The sequence below is a fragment of the Eubalaena glacialis genome, chromosome 4, assembly GCF_028564815.1.
Source record: "Eubalaena glacialis isolate mEubGla1 chromosome 4, mEubGla1.1.hap2.+ XY, whole genome shotgun sequence".
Classification (NCBI taxonomy): domain Eukaryota; kingdom Metazoa; phylum Chordata; class Mammalia; order Artiodactyla; family Balaenidae; genus Eubalaena; species Eubalaena glacialis.
In genome coordinates, this window is record NC_083719.1 from 89,195,298 (window position 1) to 89,215,634 (window position 20,337).

General features: G+C 35.5%; 1 protein-coding gene across 6 annotated transcripts in view; it reads left to right on the forward strand.

The window, feature by feature from the left end:
- Positions 1-20,337, forward strand: part of FER (FER tyrosine kinase) — a 434,937-nt gene that overhangs the window by 58,825 nt on the left and 355,775 nt on the right. For all 6 annotated transcript variants that reach the window (XM_061189502.1, XM_061189501.1, XM_061189497.1 and 3 more), the window contains one exon: positions 12,730-12,903. In XM_061189502.1, the coding sequence (XP_061045485.1) occupies positions 12,730-12,903 (174 nt within the window). The remainder of the gene's footprint in view (positions 1-12,729; positions 12,904-20,337) is intronic.

Below are 20,337 nucleotides of genomic sequence, written 5' to 3' on the forward strand. Positions count from 1 at the left end.
TCAGTTGATGCAGAAAAAGCATTTGACAAGACTCAGAACCCATTTATGATAAAAACTCTCAATAAAATGTGTACAGAAGGAACGTACCTCAATATAATAAAGGATATATATGACAAATTCACAGCTAACATCATATTCAAAGGTGAAAAATTGAACGCAATCCCTCTAAGATCAGGAACAAGATGACGATGCCCACTCTCACACTTTTATTCAACAAAGTATTGGAAGTCCAAACCACAGCAATCAGGCAAGAAAAAGAAATAAAAAGCATCCAAATTGGAAAGGAAGAAGTAAATCCATCACTATTTGCAGATTTCATGATGTTATATATAGAAAACCCTAAAGACTCCATCAAAAAACTATTAGAAATAGTCAATGAGTACAATAAAGTTGCTGGGTACAAAATCAATATAGAGGGCTTCCCTGGTGGCGCAGTGGTTAAGAGTCTGCCTGCCAATGCAGGGGACATGGGTTCGGGCCCTGGTCCCAGAGGATCCCACATGCCGCGGAGCGGCTGGGCCCGTGAGCCACAATTGCTGAGCCTGTGCGTCTGGAGCCTGTGCTCCACAACAAGAGAGGCTGTGATGGTGAGAGGCCCGTGCTCTGCGATGAGGAGTGGCCCCCACTTGCCACAGCTGGAGAAAGCCCTCGCACAGAAACAAAGACCCAACACAGCCATAAATAAATAAATTAATTAATTAAAAAAAAATCAATATAGAACAAAAATCTTTTGTGTTCCTATATACTAACAACAAACTAGTAGAATGAGAAATTGAGGAAAGAATCCCATTTACAATTGAAACAAAAAGAATAAAATACCGAGGAATAAATTTATCCAAGGATGTGAAAGACATGTACACTGAAAATTATAAGACGTTGTTGAAAAAAATTAAAGATGACACAAAGAAATGGAAAGATATTCTATGCTTATGGACTGGAAAAATTAAGATTGTTAAAATGTTCCTATTACATTAAACAATGTATGGATTCAGTGTAATACCTATCAAATTCCCAAGGACATTTTTCACAGAAATAGGACAAAAAAATCCTAAAATTTATATGGAACGAAAAAGACCCTGAATAGCTAAAGCAATCCTGAGAAGAGAGAACAAAACTGGAGGCATCACACTCCCTGGCTTCAAATTATATCACAAAGCTATTTTAATTAAAACAGCATTGTATTGGCAGAACATTGGACACATAGATCAGTGGAACAGAATTCTGAGCCCAGAAATAAACCCACACATATATGTATAATTAATTTATGACAAAGGAGCAAAGAACATACAATGGAGAAAGAATAGTCTCCTCAATAAATTGGGAAAATGAATAGCCACATGCAAAAGAATGAAACTAGACCACTATCCTACACCACGCACAAAAATCAACTCAAAATGTATTAAAGACTTGAATATAAGACCTGAAACCGTAAAATTCCTAGAAGAAAACATAGTATACTTTTTGACATTGGTCTTAGCAATATCCTTCTGGATATGTCTCCTCAGGGAAGGGAAATAAAAGCAAAAAAAAAAAATCAAAAAACAAAAAACACAAATGAGACTACATCAAACTAAAAAGCTTCTGCCCTGCAAAGGAAACCATCAACAAAATAAAAAGACAACCTACCAACTGGGAGAAGATATTTGCAAATCATATACCCATTAAGAGGGTAATATCCAAAATATATAAAGAACTCATAGAACTCAACAACAACAAAAAACAACCTAATTAAAAAATGGGCAGAGGATCGGAATAGACATTTTTCCAAAGAATACACATTAATGGTCAATGGGTACATGAAAAGATGCTCAATATCACTAATCATCAAGGAAATGCAAATCAAAACCACAATTAGATATCACCTCATGCCTGTTTGAATGATTATTATCAAAAAAGGCAAGAAACAAGTGTTAGAGAGGATGTGGAGAAGAGGGAATCTTCATATACTGTTGATGGTAATGTGAAATGGTGCAGCTACTATGGAAAACAGTATGGAGATTCTTCAAAAAATTAAGAATAGAACTACCATATGACTCAGCTGTTCCACTTCTGGGTATTTATCACAAGAATATGAAAACACTAATTTTAAAAGATATATGCACCTCTCTGTTTATCACAGCATTATTTACAATAGGTAAGATATGGAAACAACCTAAGTACCCACCAACAGATGAATGGATAAAGAAGATGAGATATATATCTACATCTATATATCTATATATCTATATATATAAAATCACACTGTAGTGTATACAGAAATAGAAATATAGTACACATGAAACTTATATAATGTTATAAACCAGCAAAAAATAAAAAGGAACTTACAACTCAAGAGCAAAAAACCAAACAATCCATTTATAAAATGGGCAGAGGATCTGAATAAACATTTCTCCAAAGAAGACATACAAATGGTCATAACTTGGTACAGTTACTTTGGAAAGCAGTGTGGAGGTTCCTCAAAAAATTAAAATAGAGTGACCATATGATCCAGCAATTCCATTTCTGAGTATATATCTGAAGGAAATTAAATTATTATCTTGAAGAGATATGTATGCCCCCATGTTCATTGCAGCATTATTTATAATAGCCAAGATATGGAAATAACCTAAGTGTCCATCAATGGATGAATGGGTAAAGAAAATATGGTATATATACACAATGAAATATTATCCAGTCATAAAAAAGGAAATCCTGCCTTTTGCGGCAACATGGATAGACCTTGAGGTCATTATGCTAAGTGAAATAAGTCAGACATAAAATAATCACATTTAGGAATTCAGAAAATCTTTTGAAATAATGCATTTTATGTAAAAAACAGTATTTTATGATATAATATTAATATTATTTACTATACCACTCAACATTCTGAAAAATGTTCTAAAACTTAAAGTCCCAAACCAATCATTTGTTTTCCTGGAGCATAAAGAAATGTGTACTGTCAGTGTTAAAGTGGTACTATTTCTAATTATCCAGTGTGGTATTGGGGTTGTTTAGGTAAGAAGATGATTTATTTCTTAATTGTTCTGTTTAGGAAGATTTGAAGGGTGGTTCATTATTCTAGTTAGAAACTCAAATACAGTGAGAGGCCTCTTTCTTTTTCATCTTCATTTCTTCTAACAGACTGTGTCATATCAAGAATGACTCACTAATCTTGGCCAAGAATGACTTCTTCACTTTAGCTGTTTGTTATTCATGCTACAAAGTAGGTGGCCCACAGGGAGTAGATGGCTTTTCCCTATGGCTCTTAAGCTTGTAATTTAATGATAAAGTACTAAATACAGATTAATGTAATATTTAACTAGTTTATAAGGTACTCTTATCAGTTTAGCTTAGATATTATTCTCAAAGTAGTCCTTCATTGCAAGGGTCTTTAGGTTCCCATACTTCTGTATCCTCCAGACTTCTTAGGTTGTATCCAGTCTAACACATTAAGAGGTAGATTTGGGTTGAAGCTGAGCTCTTCCATTCGTTAGCTGTATGATCTTGGACAGATTACTTAATCTCTCTGACACCATTTATCAGATGAAGATATGTGTCTCAGACTGTTGATGTAAGGGGTGAATAAGAAAAAGCCTATGAGTGTATCAGAGGTAGACAGTGTTGGAGAGGAGGAGTGAAGGGCCGTCTTGACAAGCAAGGTTAGCTTTAGTAGGGGTGGAGTTGGGGAGAAGTAATGGAGAACATCAAACTCACCTCTTGGTTCTATATTACACAGGATATGAGAAAAGAAAACAGCATTTCTTTGGTAGAGCTTCAAAAGGGAGTATCCTAAGTCTACAGTCTGGTTCATATCTTCTGGAAACAAATGCAGAGCTTTAACTTTTTTTCCACCCAGAAGTCTATTTGAGGGGCTTTTAAAAAAGATTAGATTGAGCAGTAGCTGGAAGAACTGGTTGGATTGGGGAAGGGAAAGGCTTTGTTTTTGTAAAAAATGTTGAGTTGAAAGAGCCAATCAAGGAAATTTTGGGGATACAGGAAATAGGGAGTAACAGAACCACTTCTCTAGGACATGGATGGGGAATGGGAGTGGGATGCAGCAGGGTGGAGAACAGGAATATTACCCAGAAACTAGAGGGAAGTAGGCAAACATCTCCTTACTGTAATTTATTGTTTTCTTTAAAATTTTCAAATAGGCCATCCCTGTATTAACAAAGATCCACTAGAGCTGGATCAACAAAGCAATCTTCTGTGTACATGAGCTACAGAGGTCAATGAGTTTATGAGGATGATGAGGGAAGTAGCTAAGTAGAGAACAACCACAGGGTGCTGGAGCTGGAAGAGACTGCAGAGGTCTTTAATTCAACCCGTAACTTTTGGTAGGACAAACTGCTGAGCTTATGTGATTTACTTCTGAAGGACAAAGGTGACTCTGGCCAGTTATCTTTGTTCCTCAGAAGAACAAGAAGAGTGGCCTTTAAGTCCAAGAAGAACAAAAGCAATTGAGGGGCACTGAGTCTAGAAAATTGAAGAAAAAGTATTAGAAAAGAAAAGGTAATATAGTTTCCTTCGTGGTCTGAATCTGTGCTTAGACCTTTCTTTTTTTTTTTAAACATCTTTATTGGAGTGTAATTGCTTTACAGTGGTGTGTTAGTTTCTGCTTTATATGAAAGTGAATCAGCTGTACATATACATATATCCCCATATCTCCTCCCTCTTGCGTCTCCCTCCCACCCTCTAGACTTTTTTTTTTTTTTTTGGCCGTGCTGTGTGGCATGCGGGATCTTAGTTCCCCAACCGGGGGTCGAACCTGTGACCCCTGCATTGGGAGTGCAGAGTCTTAACCACTGGACTGCCAGGGAAGTCCCTGTTTAGACATTTAGACTTACTCTTTTTTGGTAGCAGTACCAATATTCTGGTAGTCATGTGTTTTCCGGAAATGGCTTTCTTCTTACTGCTGAGATTGGGCAATGACTGAGATAATGTGGCTCAGCATATTTGGTACCACTCTTTAGAACCCAGATATTGACTTTGATTATGTTGATTATTTTGATTCTATTTTATTTTAAAATATTTAGTAATTTTTTTTGTCTACATAGTATTTTTATTCAGGATTTGTTTTGATTGTGACATTAGTGCTTGATAATCTGAGAATTTATAGTACTTGAATAACAGGGTCTAAAAAGTTTCAACCCTTTCTTTCTTTTTTAATAAATTTATTTTTAATTTATTTATTTTTGGCCGCATTGGGTCTTCATTGCTGCGCGCGGGCTTTCTCTAGTTGCTGCAAGCAGGGGCTTCTTTTTGTTGTGGTGCATAGGCTTCTCATTGCGGTGGCTTCTCTTGTTGCAGAGCATGGGCTCTAGGCGTGGGGGTTTCAGTAGTTGTGGCATGCAGGCTTCAGTAGTTGCGGCATGCAGGCTCAGTTCTAGAGTGCAGGCTCAGTAGTTGTGGCGCACAGGCTTAGTTGCTCCGCAGCATGTGGGATCTTCCCGGACCAGGGATTGAACCCATATCCCCAGCATGGGCAGGCAGATTCTTAACCACTGCGCCAGGAGGGAAGTCCCTCAACCCTTTCATTGTTAGAAAGGCTTAATTAGAGAAGCCGAAATCCCCTGAAATTAAAGGACATATTTAACTCAGATGATCCATTTCTCGCTCACTCACTAAGTAAACTCAGTCCTTTGGTTCTTTGCAAATCTCCACCAGATGAGATCATACCTGTAGAGATTTCTGGATACTGGGATATAAAGTATGCAGAGGAGACCGGTCAATTCCTGCTATATTTACAGGGGAGGAAATTTTAAATGCTGTAAGAAAAAAATAAGTTATCCAGAAACTCATCAAAATGAGTTACAGAATTGATGGGTTTCATATATGTAATCAGTTTGTGAAAACTATTACATTATCATTATAAAACATTTGAATGTCCCAAGGCTGTTTGACTCAGATATGGTACTGATAGTGTGGGGTTTTTTTGTTTTGTTTTGTTTTGTTTTCATGCTTCTTGTGCTCGGATTTATTGAGCTTCTTGAATCTGTGGATTTTTTGTTTTCATCAAGTTTTGAATATTTTCAGCCATTATTTCTTCAAATACTTTCCCTATTCCTCTCTGTCTCCTATGATGTTTCTAATTATACACATATTAGATCTCTAAAAGTCCTAAAGTTCAGTGATACTCTGTTTATTAAAAAAAATTTTTTTTTTCTCTCTGCTTCATTTTTGATAGTTTGTATTGCTATGTGTTGTTGAGTTTTGTTTGGGGACACAGTTACGTTACTTGGAAAGAGTTTGATCTTTTGGATCCTGATTTTAAGATTTGTTAGGCAGGACCAGAACAGTGTTAACTCCAGGGCTAATTACTCCCCACTAGCAAGGCAAAACTTTTTTGAGTATTCTACCCCGTGCCCCATAAATTTTGAGTTTTTCCGTGTGGCTGGTGGGAACGGGCATTACTCCCAACCATGGGTGAGCACCAGGTCCTGTTTCCTCTAGTCTTTTCAGCCAGTTCTTTGCCCAGCTCATGTAGTTTTCTCACAGGCATGCACTGATCAGTGTTGTGCTGAATCCTGGATGGAGCGGGGCTCGCTGCAGATCTCTGGGCTTCTCTCTGTGTACCTCTGTCCTCTCCAGTAGTCTGTCCCATGAACTCTAGTTGCCTTGCTCTTTCCTGACTCTCAGCTTTGTCTCCTCAACCCAGGGATTCTGCTGGTGTCTCCTTCAGTTTCTCCTTCCTGTGCTGCAGTCTCTCAAGTCAGTAAGTCAGGGCAATTGTAGGGCTCACCTTGTTTGTTTCCTTTTCTTCATTTGTATTTTTTTATTATTAGAAAGGGTAAGCCTTTTCCTTTCAAATCATTATCTTCAGAGGCATCTCAGAAACAATGTTAAATAACATTGTTGATATTAAACAGCTTGGTTTGTGTTTGACTTATATGGGAATACTTCTATATTTGACTATTAAATATTCATTTTTGAAATGTTCCCAAACTGATTATGAGATGTTTTTCTTTTAATGGGCAATTTTGCCCAATTAATATTTTACTTAAGACTTTTGCATTGGTATTTATAAATGAATTTAATTTTGTAGTATCTTCATCATTTTTTGTTATCTGTGTTATGGTGATTTTAGGAACTTTGTTTTCAATCTCCATTCTTAGAAACAATTTAGGTAATACCAAAGGTATCTGATTCATAAAGGTTTGAAATTATTCATTAGGAAAAAATGTTTGAGCTGTGTACTTTATTAGAGGTATTTTATTGATAATTGATTTATGATAACCATGTACTCCATGGTTATTGGTCTCTTTGAATTTCCTATCTGTAAAAGTTAGGATTCAGTCAGGAAAACAGAACCTACACTAGGTACTTCAATAAATAGGATTTAATTGGGGTAAATGTGTTCAAAAGTTTTAGAAGAGCTAAGAGCAAACAGAGAAAGGTAAGGCACCTCAGAGATTAGTAACTATGTGGAGCCTCTACCATCTGGAAGCCACAAAGGGAGGAGGAGGGCTTATTAAAGCAGAGAGACAGAGGAAAGAAAGAATCTGAGAGAGAGAGAGAAATATATCCTGGCTTCTCCCTTCTTCCTGCCCTTCAGCCTTGTGCCAGTACCTCCCATTGCCCAATAAAGCCAAAAGCCAGTTAGCAAGGGAGAGCCTGGGAAATACAGTTTGCAGAGATCAGGTCCCAGGAGGTAAATGGCTGGGAATGTACCTGTGAGCAAAAAATGGAATGATTTGTATGCAGTTTCTTGGAATGTCAATTTTGCTAATTTGCATTTCTCTTTAAAAGAAAAAAAAAGCTACTTCACTTATTTTCAGATTCTTCTCTCAGTTTTTGCAATTTTGTCTTAATTTATGGTTATTTCTCACTTCTAAGTGTTGATTTTATATTCTTTATTTCCTTTGTTATTGTTATTTCCTTCATTATTGTTAAGCTCTCCTTTTTAATGCTGTCAACATTTTTTCTATTTTTATTTTTGTCTAATTAATAAATATTTTTCATTTTTTCTTTTCAGTTCCTTCTTTGTACTTTCCTTAGTTTTATATTGTTCTCCCTTTTCTAACTTCTAAAGTTGTATTTTAATAAATTTATTTAAAAATTTTCTTACTTAGAAACAGAAGTGTAAAGTTTGTGAATCTTTGAGCATATTGGGCTATATATCATGGCGCTTGATGGTCAGTGTTTTATTTACTGTTATTTCTAGGTCTTCTTTTAGTTTAAAAACTTAACTTTTTTGGCCTTTGCATTTTTTTAGGAATGATTTGATTTTTTTCCCTTAAAAAATTCTGATAAGGATTTTTTCCTTTAATTGAAAGAGGCTAGATAGTGTGGTTAGTATGCACTATTTCTATTTTTGAGGAAATTTATGAAATTTCTTATAGCCCAATATTATCTAATTTTTAAAAATATTCTTTTAAAATAGGTATTTTTAGACCTGTATTGTATAGAGTTTTATATATGATGATAGATCAAACATATTCATTATTAAATTACTTATTCAGATACTCTATCATTTTTTTTTTTAGTCTAGTCTGTCACAGGTAGAGATGGGTATATTTAATTCTCCTACTACTTTTGATTTCTCATTGCATTTTCCACCATTTTTGCTTTCTGTTTGGATGTACTGTTTTCTGGAATGAAAAGAATCACAACAGTTATATATTCATTCTGATTGATATTCTTTGGCAACATACTGTGCCCTTCTTTGTTTTATATTTTGTGTCTAGAATTCAGTTTTATATCATTTGAATATAATGACTGCTGGATCTTACTGTTCATAATTTTCTGGGGGAGGGATTTCCCTATCTTTTCTGCTGTTGTTACATGTTATTTTATTTTACTGATGTTTCTCATTTTGTGTATAGTGAAGTTTTTCCCCCTCTGATTTGATAATGTTTTCCTTTTCATAGATGTTTAACACATAAAGTTTACATATAATATTTAACAGATGTGTTTAGTATAATTTTTATTTTGCAGCTTATTTTTAATTTTAATCATTTTAAGTTTCTTTTGTTTTCTTTCTTTTTCCAGTGGACAATGTTAACTTTCTTTAAAAATTATTTTTGTAATTCAGAAGGTCTACATAGTCTGCTTTTTTCTAAACATTCACTTGTTTAAGTTTTGAAACTTAAAAATTATAAGCTTAAATCTGTATCTCTTTATTTACAAACTTTATAACTAAAGCTGTCTATTGACTCTTCTGTATGAAAGGTGAGGAAATGAACATACTTATACTTCTCATCCATCTCTCACTCCTGATTTTGTTAGTATCCTTTGGGATTTTTGTCTAGTTTATTATAGTTAAATTATTCCTACTTTCACATTTTATAGCTCTTCTCTCAAAAGTTAAGATACTTTTTTTCTGTTTTGTAAACTTAACCACAATGGTTTTATTTTCAAATTGTATTAATATTCTTTGCCTATGATTAAATTTTTCTAAAATTAAACTTCAGATATTTTCACTTTTTATTATTTCTTAACCTGTCTGTAGCTTTCAGCATCAGTGACTCTGACTACTGGTAAAATTCCATTATGAGGAACATTATTAATCCCTTAAGCAGGATTCTGTATAATAAAGCAATTTGAATGTCTGCAGATGGTCTGCAGATGAGATGAGTATTTTGTTTATTAGGTTACAAAGAATTATCTTCCACAAATTATCCTAATCAACAAATAATTTATCTATGCTTTGGCCACTGCTATGCCCGAACTAAAGAGCCATATCTGCAAAGTGCTATATCAGTTTTATTATAAATGTTGAAATGCATCTTTTTTGTTTGTTTGTTTCTTTATTAAGCATCTGTTAACATTTTACTCATCTCTCTTTTTAAGAAATATTCCAGCCATGCATCTAATTCGAGTTATACACCACCCAAACATTTTCTTGCACACTCACTCATTCCTTTTAGGCCAGTGCTTCTTATTGCATTGTGTGCTGCTCTAATCCCTCTGTTGTTTTATCAGTTGAAGATAGACTTGTTAACTTTCCTTCCCCATCATAATTGGCATTGTTCTATGCTATCTAATTCCAGTTTGAAACAATTAAAAAAATCTTTTAATGGCATATTTTCACTTCATGGTTTTATTCTACATTTGTTCCTCCTTCCCTCCCTCTCTCCTTTCCTTCTTTCAAAGAATATTTAGTAGCTATTATTTCAGGCATCACAGTGAATACCTAAAATAGTGAACAAAGAGACACAGTACTACCCTCATGGAGCTTCCATTGTAGTTGGGGAGACATTAAAAAAAAAAAGTATACATACAAATAAATAGTTGTTTTAAGTGCTAAGGTAAAGAATAGCAAGCATTAGACCTACATGAGATTTAGCTGATTCCTAAAGGAAGAGGTGGATCTTGCCATGTGAAAGAGAGGATGAGCTCCCAGGAAGAGAGAATGTTTAGGAAACTAAAGGAAGACCAGTGCTCCTATAACTTATTTAGCTGGGTAGATAATGGCAAAACAAGTTGAAAGGATAGACAGAGGACACATAATCTGAGACACTATAGGTCTTAGAAGGAAGTTTGGATTTTTCTTTAAATGAAAAGGAAAGCCAGTGTAGGATTTTATGCAGGAGATGACAGTTTCTTTTGCTACTTTAAGGAGAATGGTTTGGAAAGGAGCATGAGTAGAAGAGAGGACACCAATTAGGAGGTGCTGCAACAGTCTAAGCCAGAGATAATCATATCTTCCAAAAGGGGTGGCAGTGAATATGAAGAGAAGTGGGTAGATTTGTGGTAGACTTTGGAGGGAGAATCAGAAGGAGTTTCTGATGGATTGTTCATGTGCAAGGGTGACTTGAGCTTCAGAAGAACAGAGACTTCTAGGAAGAGAGGGCATATTTATTAGCAGTATTAGGTTGTTGTTAGTAGGATCAAGCCAGGTTTTTGTTACAGGTAGAAGACAAATGGAAAGTTCTGATAAGAAGTATAAGGAGTTTTCTAATCATAGAGCAAGAGTTCTTGAGAGTACAGGATTCTATAGATAGTGTCCTGGGTCAGAATAGGAGATATTGAGGGCAATATGGGATTGACAGTTGGGGTAATAATATATACCTTGGGAGGTTTTGACTTTTCACAGTGACTGCAGTGAACAGGGCTATTAGACAGGATGAGATGTGCCCTCCTGGGAGGTGAAGGGCAATCTGACCCAGTTGTGTGATCTTTAATGTTAGCTTCTAAGAAGGCTTCTCCCTAGGCTGCAAGGACTCCTACATAGAATCACAAAAATTTATTGCTACAAAACACTTAGAGAGTATTTGTTTTTTGAAGATAGAGAATATTTGTTTTTTGAGAAAGAAACTGATTCCTCTCACTTTATTTTTGGTAGCCTTAATATTCTGCACATGCTATAGAATGTTTTTCTAACATGGTATTTTTTAGAGTGAAAATATCAAATGAAAAAGGCAAAGCTACAAGAATTACTAGGGCAATTTAAATTATGTTTTTAATCCACGTTTGTATAGTTTTTCTTGTTTTCATCTCTGTTAAATTTTAATGGAGGAGCTACATCAGTTTTAAATGGCTTTGTGGTATCAAGAGCATCTTAGTACTGAGGTTTTTGAATTTGAAGGTAAATATGATGAGTTCATAGGCCACCTGTCTTATTTCATGTTCATAATAGCATCTCACAACTAAAAATGACCTTTTTCCCTAAAGAAATGTCCTCAAAGATTACTTTTTTTAAAAAACATATATTGCAGTGTATCAAAAACAAGATTACTAAGTTAGACCCTGGTGAGTTCTGACTGACTAAGAATTTGCTTCCTTTAGGCTATACTTTTGATTTAGATACCTATTAAATTTTGATTTAGGATTATTTTGGACTACTAACAGAAACAGAATTAATTCTGTTCATTCACAGATCAAAGGTAATAGTGTAGAAAATTACTCTTGTGAAATATCTGAAACTATACCTTGTCTCTTTTTTGTATCTTTACCATGGATCCTCTCTGACCATGGAAAGTCTCCAACACCTGTTTCTGAATAGAATTTTGAAGACCTGTAGTGAAGAGCATTCCTTTTACTTTTTTTTCAGTATTTATAAGCTAGAAAGTCTAAAAACAAATGACTTGTTCTTCCAGCAGTATCCATATGCCCACTTGTCCCAAACCCACCATTATGTGTGTCTGCTATTGAGGCAATGTGTTGGGCTAGAAAAACCATTGAGAACTAATGGTATTTTTTAAGAAAAGAGATAAGATAGAAATGTAGAGAATACAAGTATTTAAGACATAGACAGCAAAAGAAGAGCAGGTATAAAGTTTGAGAAGGAATTTTTAGGAAGGGAGGAAGGCAAGCCAGCATGTTGGAAGATAAGAAGCCATAGAAACCAAAAAAGAGAGTTTCAGGAAGAAGTGAGTCAGTAGGATCAGATGCCTCAGAGAAACAGGTTAAGAATGAAGATGGGTAAATTTCTGTTGCATTTGATCATTAGGAAGTGTTAACCTTACTGAGGCAATAGAATGGTTTGGGCAGAAGCAATATATCAGTGTGTTGAAAAACAAACAAGAAGTGGTAAAATGAAGACTGCAAATGTGGCTTCTCAAAGAGTCCCTTAATCCTGTCCTAGAATTCTGCAGTCTCTGATTACTGAATTTTGAAGCATTTGTTCTTGAATTTAAAGATATTAAATATGAACCACTCATATAGCTCCTTGCATAATTGCCAGAAACCTGCCATTTTTATATTAATGTAATAATTTGTGTAAAACTAAATATTTAAAGTTCCTGAAGACAGCTAAGTGGAAACATCTAATACAAGTGCTAATTTTATTTCTTATTTTTTAAAAAGTCTTGGCTACTTATGATTCAGCAGACGGAACAACTTAGTAGGATAATGAAGACACATGCAGAGGACTTAAATTCTGGGCCCTTACACAGGCTCACCATGATGATCAAAGACAAGCAGCAGGTGAAGAAGAGTTATATAGGTGTTCATCAGCAGATAGAGGCAGAGATGATCAAGGTTTGTCTTTCTGTTCTGGAATTCTTTCTTTAATTTGATTTTTAAATTCACTGAAATACTTTATCTTGTTTGATTTTAAAAATTGTTTAGTCACCATTTCCTGACAAGAAATAGATTTCAGTGTCTCTAATAAGTAGTATCTTATTTTTACTGAATATACAACATTATTGATTATAAGATATACTGTTACTTTATATACTCTCATGAAAGAAAAAAATGCTGCCAATTAAACGATGATACAATGCTTTCTTATCACTTAGAATTTTTATTTTTTACTCACTGAAATAGCTCTTTTAGGCTTTTAAAAAATTAATTTGCATCATGTAATTCTATGCACATAATAAAAAATAGGCAAAATAAATTAGTTGGAATATTTCTATATTTTTTTCACAGAGTCTGTCTCTTCTGGATAACTTTTTACAGTGGTTTTTGTTATGAAAATTTGCAAATGTACAGAAGAGAGAATAGTTAAATGAACTCCCATTGACCTATCCATCCATATAGTCAATATTTTCTTTTGTTTTTGTTTTTGTTTTTTTTTCATCTATACTCTCACCTACTTTTCTTCTACACTGGATAATTTTAAAGAAAATTCCAGTTATTATTTTATCCATAAATATTTTAGTATATATTGCTAAAATAAGTACTCTTTTTAAAAAAACTATGTTATCATTAACCCACCTAAAATAACAATAATTTCTTAATATTATTAATTATCCTGACTATGCTCAAATGATTGTTAAATGTTTTTTACAGTTGTTTCATTTGAATCATGATCCAAACCTGGCTCATATGTTGCATTTGAATAATCTCTTTTAATCTCTAGGTTCCCCTCACCACCCCACTTTTAAAATGCCATTTATTTGTGGAAGAAACTGGGTAGTTTATTCTATAGCATTTAATTCCTTCATTTTGGATTTTGCTGTTAGCATCTTGTGATGCAGTTTCACATATTCCTTCATCCTCCAATTTTCTTGCAAACTGGAAGTTAGATCTAGAGGCTTGATAAGATTTTGGCTGTTTGTTTTGGGCAAGAATACATCATAGGTGCTGGTATAGACTTCCTGTTGTTTCATATCAAGAGGTATATAATGTCTGCTTGTTTATCTTTTTCTGATGTTAAACTTGGCTAATAGGTTCCAGTGTTGCCAGCCTGGTCAATCTATTAAAAAAGTTTCTCTTCAGCCTTTCACCTAATAGTTTTAGAAACACTTCATATTCACCGCTTAGATTCATTAGCTCAGTGGAGGTTGTAAAATGGCAATATTTTACTTCTGTCATTCCTGATGCAATTGTTAGCTGGAGTTTTTCAATAAAAATTTTTCCTTTATCAACTATTTGGTTGCCGTGAGGTGTAAGGTAGGATAAATTCTTGCTTTTTGATATTAATTTGCCAGTTTGGGACTTCCCTGGTGGTGCAGTGGTTAAGAAGCCGCCTGCCAATGCAGGGGACACAGGTTCGATCCCTGGTCCGGGAAGATCCCACATGCCATGGAGCAGCTAAGCCCGCGAGCCACAACTACCGAGCCCGCGTGCTGCTACTGAAGCCTGTGCGCCTAGAGCCTGTGCTCCACAACAAGAGAAGCCACCACAATGGGAAGCCAGTGCACTGCAACGAAGAGTAGTCCCCGCTGGACACAACTAGAGAAAGCCTGCGCGCAGCAATGAAGACCCAACGTAGTCCCCCCGCCCCCCAAAATATTGCCAGTTTGCCGAATAGTGAATTGGTTGTTTAGCAACTTCAAAAGTTAAGACTTCTAGTTTCCAGACCAGCATGTAAGAAGTTTGGAAGTTGTCCCTCCATCCTAACAACAAGTGAAAAGCTGAACAAACTGAAAAATCAACAACTCTTCTTAGATCCATTAGAGAAAGTAGGTCACAGAGCAGATGACTGCCCCCCCCCCCCCCCCAATTGGAGAGACTGACAAGCAAATACAGAGAATCACAACTTATCAGAGCAGCAGTGGTCTCGGGAACCACTGTTGGTTGTAGAAAAACCTGAACTGTAACTGACAAATTCTGGAAGTTCAGTGTGGACATTTCTGAGGGTTAAAAACTCCAGGAGGACCCACTCATTGAGGGGCCTTCACACTTGTGAATTTTACCTCCCAAATCCCTGTGAGGTTCTCACAGAGAATATAGGAAAAAAAAAAATCTCATGATCCTGGTAGTGGCAGAGGAAAAGGAATAATTTTGACATATGCTAGAGCATTCTGTTTTTAACAACGTCTGTCGTCAGGACAAACTGTTTAGCCAGAACCTAACTGACCTGGGGGAAGGGAAGTACCCAACTCCAGCTCACTCTAGCCATCCTGTCCCATGTAAGACAGGATGGAGACTGAGAAGTACATGTGAAGTTCACGGTCCAGGGGCACAGGCTCAGTGAAAGACCAAGACCTAATCAGAGGGCTATAAAATGCTTCTCCTTTCTTGACAACTTATCACCACATTAGTACAGGCCTGTTTACCTCAGTTCCTTTTACCCAGTACATTATACCTGACAATCAAGAAGAAAGAGACAAGGCATACCAAGAGGCAGGAAACACAATTGGAAGAGACAGAGCAAGCATCAGAACCAGACATGGCAGGGATCTTGGAATTATCAGACTGGGAATTTAAAGCAACTATTAATGATGTGCTAAGAGCTCTAATGAGTAAAGTAGACAGCATACAAGAACAGATGGGCAATGTAAGCAGAAAGATAGAAATCCTAAGCAAGGACCAAGAAGAGATTCTAGAGTTCAGTAACATTATAACAGAAATGAAGAATGACTTTGATGGGCTTATTAGGAGACTGGACACAACTGAAGAAAGAATCTCTGAACTTGAGTTTATATCAATAGAAATCTCTAAAAGTGAAAAGCAAAGAGAACAAAGACTGAAAAAAAAAAGTAAACAGCATATTCAAGAATTGTGGGACCACTACAAAAGGTGTAACATACATATAATGGGAATACCAGAAGGAGAAGAAAGGGACTGAGGAATAGAAGAAATTTTTGAAATAATAATGACTGAGAATTTCTCCAAATTAATGTCAGACACCAAATGACAGATCCAGGAAGCTCAGAGAACACCAAGCAGAATGAATGACGAAAAACCCCCTCATAAACCTAGAATTCTGAACCCTGTGAAAGTATCCCTCAAAAGTGAAGGAGAAATAAAGTCTTTGTCAGACAAACAAAAATTGATGGAATTTGTTGCCAATAGACTGAGAAAGAAAGTATGATATAGGTCAGAAACTTGGATCTACATAGAGAAAGAAAGAGCATTGGGGAAGGAATGAGTGAAGATAAAATGAAAACTTTTATTTTTCTCATTCTTAATTGATTTAATGGATAATGGTTTATTGAAAGTGATAATAGCAACAATGTATTTGATTATGTACACTCATGTATGTATCCTGTGTGTGTGTACATATTTTCATGTATGCTTATATATAAGTGAAATGAATGACAGCGATAATACTTGGGATGGGAAGGAGGAATTATGATTATTTTGTTATTGTAAGGTATTTACACTATGCATGAAGTGGTATAGTGTTATTTGAAAGTAGGAGTGGATTAGTTATAAATGTATGTTGCAAACTCTAGGGCAGCCACTAAAAAAAAGCAAAAAAAAGAAGTATACCTAGTATGCTAAGAAATGATAGAGAATAGAATCACATAAAATACTCAATTAAAACCACAAAGACAGAAAAAGAGTGGGAGACAAAAATTGGAACAAATAATAAGGGTAACAAATAGGAAATAGTAACAAATATGGTAGATACTAATCCAAATATATCAATAATTACTTTGAAGGTCAGTGTTCTTAATGAACCAATTAAAAGACAGATATTGTCAGAATGGATCAAAAAACAAGACACAACTGTATGTTGTCTACAAGAAACCCACTTTATATATAAAGACACATATAGATTAATAGTAAATAGATGGAGAAAGATATACCATACTAACCCTAATCAAAAGAAAGTGGGAGTAGCTATATTAATTGCAGACAGGACAGACTTCAAAGTAAAGAAATTTATCAGGGATAAAGAGGGGAATTACATAATGTTGAAGGGGTCAGTTCTCCAGGAAGACACTGTAATCCTTAACATGTATGTGCCTAACAACATAGCATCAAAATACTGATAGAACTGCAAAAAGTGTTAGAATTGTAAGGAGAAATGGATGAACCTCTATTATAGTTGGAGATTTCAGCACCCTCCCCACCCCCCATCAGAAATGGACAGATGCAGCAGGCAGAAAATCAGTAAGGACAGAGTTGAACTTAATAATATCATCAATCAACTAGATATAAGGAACATGTATAGACTACTTCATCCAACAGCAGGAGAATACACATTCTTCTCAAGCTCACATTGGATGATTCAACAAGATAGACCACATTCTAGGTCATAAATCATACCTTAAAAAGTTTTAAAAGATGGAGTTGATACAATGTCTTCTCTGAGACCACAGTGGAATTAAACTAGAAATCAGTAACAAAAAGATAGCTGGAAAATCCCCAAATACTTGGAGATTAAACAGCACACTTCTAAATAACACGTGGATCAAGGAAGAAATCTCAAGAAAAATTTAAAGATATTTTGAACGAAATGAACCTGGAAACAAAACTTATCAAAATTTGTGGGATACAACAAAAGCAGTGCTTAGAAGGAAATTTATAGCATTGAATGCATTTGTTAGAAAAGAAGAAAGATCTAAAATCAATCATCTAAGCTTCCACCTTAGGACAATAGAAAGAGAAGAGCAAATTGAATCCAAAGTACACAGAAGAAAAGAAATAATGAAAATTAGAGCAGAACTCAATGAAAATGAAAACATGAAACTAATAAAGTCAACAAAACCAAAATCTGGTTCTTTGAGAAGAATAAAATCAGTAAGCCTCTAGCCAGGCTAACAAAAAACCCAGTGTGGGTACAACTTACTAATATCAGAAGTGAAAGATACATACCCCATGGATATTAAAAGGATAATGAAGGACTACTTTTTAAAAACTCTTATGTCCTAATTCAAAAAGAGTCATGTACAACAATGTTCATTGCAGCTCTATTTACAATAGCCAGGACATGGAAGCAACCTAAGTGTCCATTGACAGATGAATGGATAAAGAAGATGTGGCACATATATACAATGAAATATTACTCAGCCATAAAAAGGAACGAAATTGAGTTATTTGTAGTGAGGTGGATGGACCTAGAGTGTGTCATACAGAGTGAAGTAAGTCAGAAAGAGAAAAACAAATACTGTATGCTAACACATATATATGGAATCTAAAAAAAAAAAAGGTCATGAAGAACCTAGGGGCAAGACGGGAATAAAGACACAGACCTACTAGAAAATAGACTTGAGGACATGGGGAGGGGGAAGGGTAAGCTGTTACAAAGTGAGAGAGTGGTAGTGTATATATGGATATATATACACTACCAAATGTAAAATAGATAGCTAGTGGGAAGCAGTCGCATAGCACAGGGAGATCAGCTCGGTGCTTTGTGACCAGCTAGAAGGGTGGGATAGGGAGGGTGGGAGGGAGGGAGACGCAAGAGGGAAGAGATATGGGGGTATATGTATATGTATAATTGATTCACTTCGTTAAAAAGCAGAAACTAACACACCATTGTAAAGCAATTATATTCCAGTAAAAACGTTAAAAAAAAAAACCAAAAAAACCCTCTATGTCCATAAGTTTGATAACCTGGGAGAAATTGGCCAAAGCCTTGAAGGACACAGTCTGCTAAAACTCACATAAGAAGAATAGACAATCAATAGGCACATATCTATTAAAGTAATTGAATCAATAATTAATAACCTTCCAAAACAGAAAGCACCAGGCTCAGATGGCTTCAGACTCAGATGGCTTCATTGGTGAATTCTATTAAACATTTAAGGAAGAAATTATACCAATTCTCTACAAACTATTTCAGAAAAAGAAACAGAGAGGAGCTTCCTAACTCCGTTCTATAAGGCCAGCATTACCTAACACCAAAAGCACACAAAGACATTAGAAGAAAAGGAAACAACAGACCAATATCTATCATGAACATAGATGCAAAAATCCTTAATACACTATGAAGAAATAAAATCCAACAGTGTAGAAAAAGAATTTATACACTTTGACCAAGTGGAATTTTTTTCAGGTGTGAAAGGCTGGTTCGATATTTGAAAATCAATTAATGGAATCCACTATATCAGGAAATTAAAAAAGAAAAATTACATGAGCATATGAATAGATGCAGAAAAAGCATTTGACAAAATCCAACACCAGTTGGGTTGGTTCTCAGTAAACGAGGAATAAAGGGGAACTTCCTCAACTTGATAAAAGATATCTACAAAAAACTTATAGCTAACATGATCCTTAATTGTGAGAAACTCATAACTTTCCCACTAAGATCAGGAGCAAGGGAAGGATGTCCGCCCTTACCAATGCTTGTCAACATAATACTGGAAATCTTAGCTAATGAAACAAGGCAAGAAAAAGAAATAAAATGTGTACAGATTGGGACTGAAGAAATAAAGCTGTCTTGTTTACAGATGACATGGTTGTTGATCCAAGAGAATCAACAAAAAACTCTTGGAACTAATAAACAGTTATAGCAAGTTTGCAGGATACAGTGTTAGCATACAGAAGTCAGTCACTTCCCTATATATTAACAATGAACAGGTGGAATATGAAATTAAAAAGCGCAGTACCATTTACATTAGCACCTCAAAAAATGAAATACTTAGGTATACAACTATCAAAATATGTACAAGATCTATAGGAGGACAATGACAGAACTCTGATGAGAGAAATCAAAGAAGAAATAATTGTAGAGATATCCCATGTTTGTGGATGAGAAACCTCAGTGTTGTCAAGATACAAATTATTCCCAATTTGAACTATAGATTCAACAGTCCCAATCAAAATCTTGGGAAATGCCAAACTGATTCTAAAATTTATATGGAGAAACAAAAGACCCAGAATAGCCAACAGAATATTGAAGGAGAAGAACAAAATTGGAGAACCGACACTACCTGACTTCAAGATTTATCATAAAGACACAGTAATCGGGGAGAGCTTCAAGATGGCGGAAGAGAAAGACGTGGAGATCACCTTCCTCCCCACAGATACATCAGAAATACATCTACATGTGGAACAACTCCTACAAAACACCTACTGAACGCTGGCAGAAGACCTCAGACCTCCCAAAAGGCAAGAAACTCCCCACATACCTGGGTAGGGCAAAAGAAAAAAAAAGGAAAAACAGAGACAAAAGAATAGGGACGGGACCTGCACCAGTGGGAGGGAGCTGTGAAGGAGGAAAGGTTTCCACACACTAGGAAACCCCTAGTCTCGCGGGTGGAGACTGCGGTGGTGGAGGGGGGAAGCTTCGGAGCCACGGAGGAGAGTGCAGCAACAGGGGTGCAGAGGGCAAAGCGGAGAGATTCC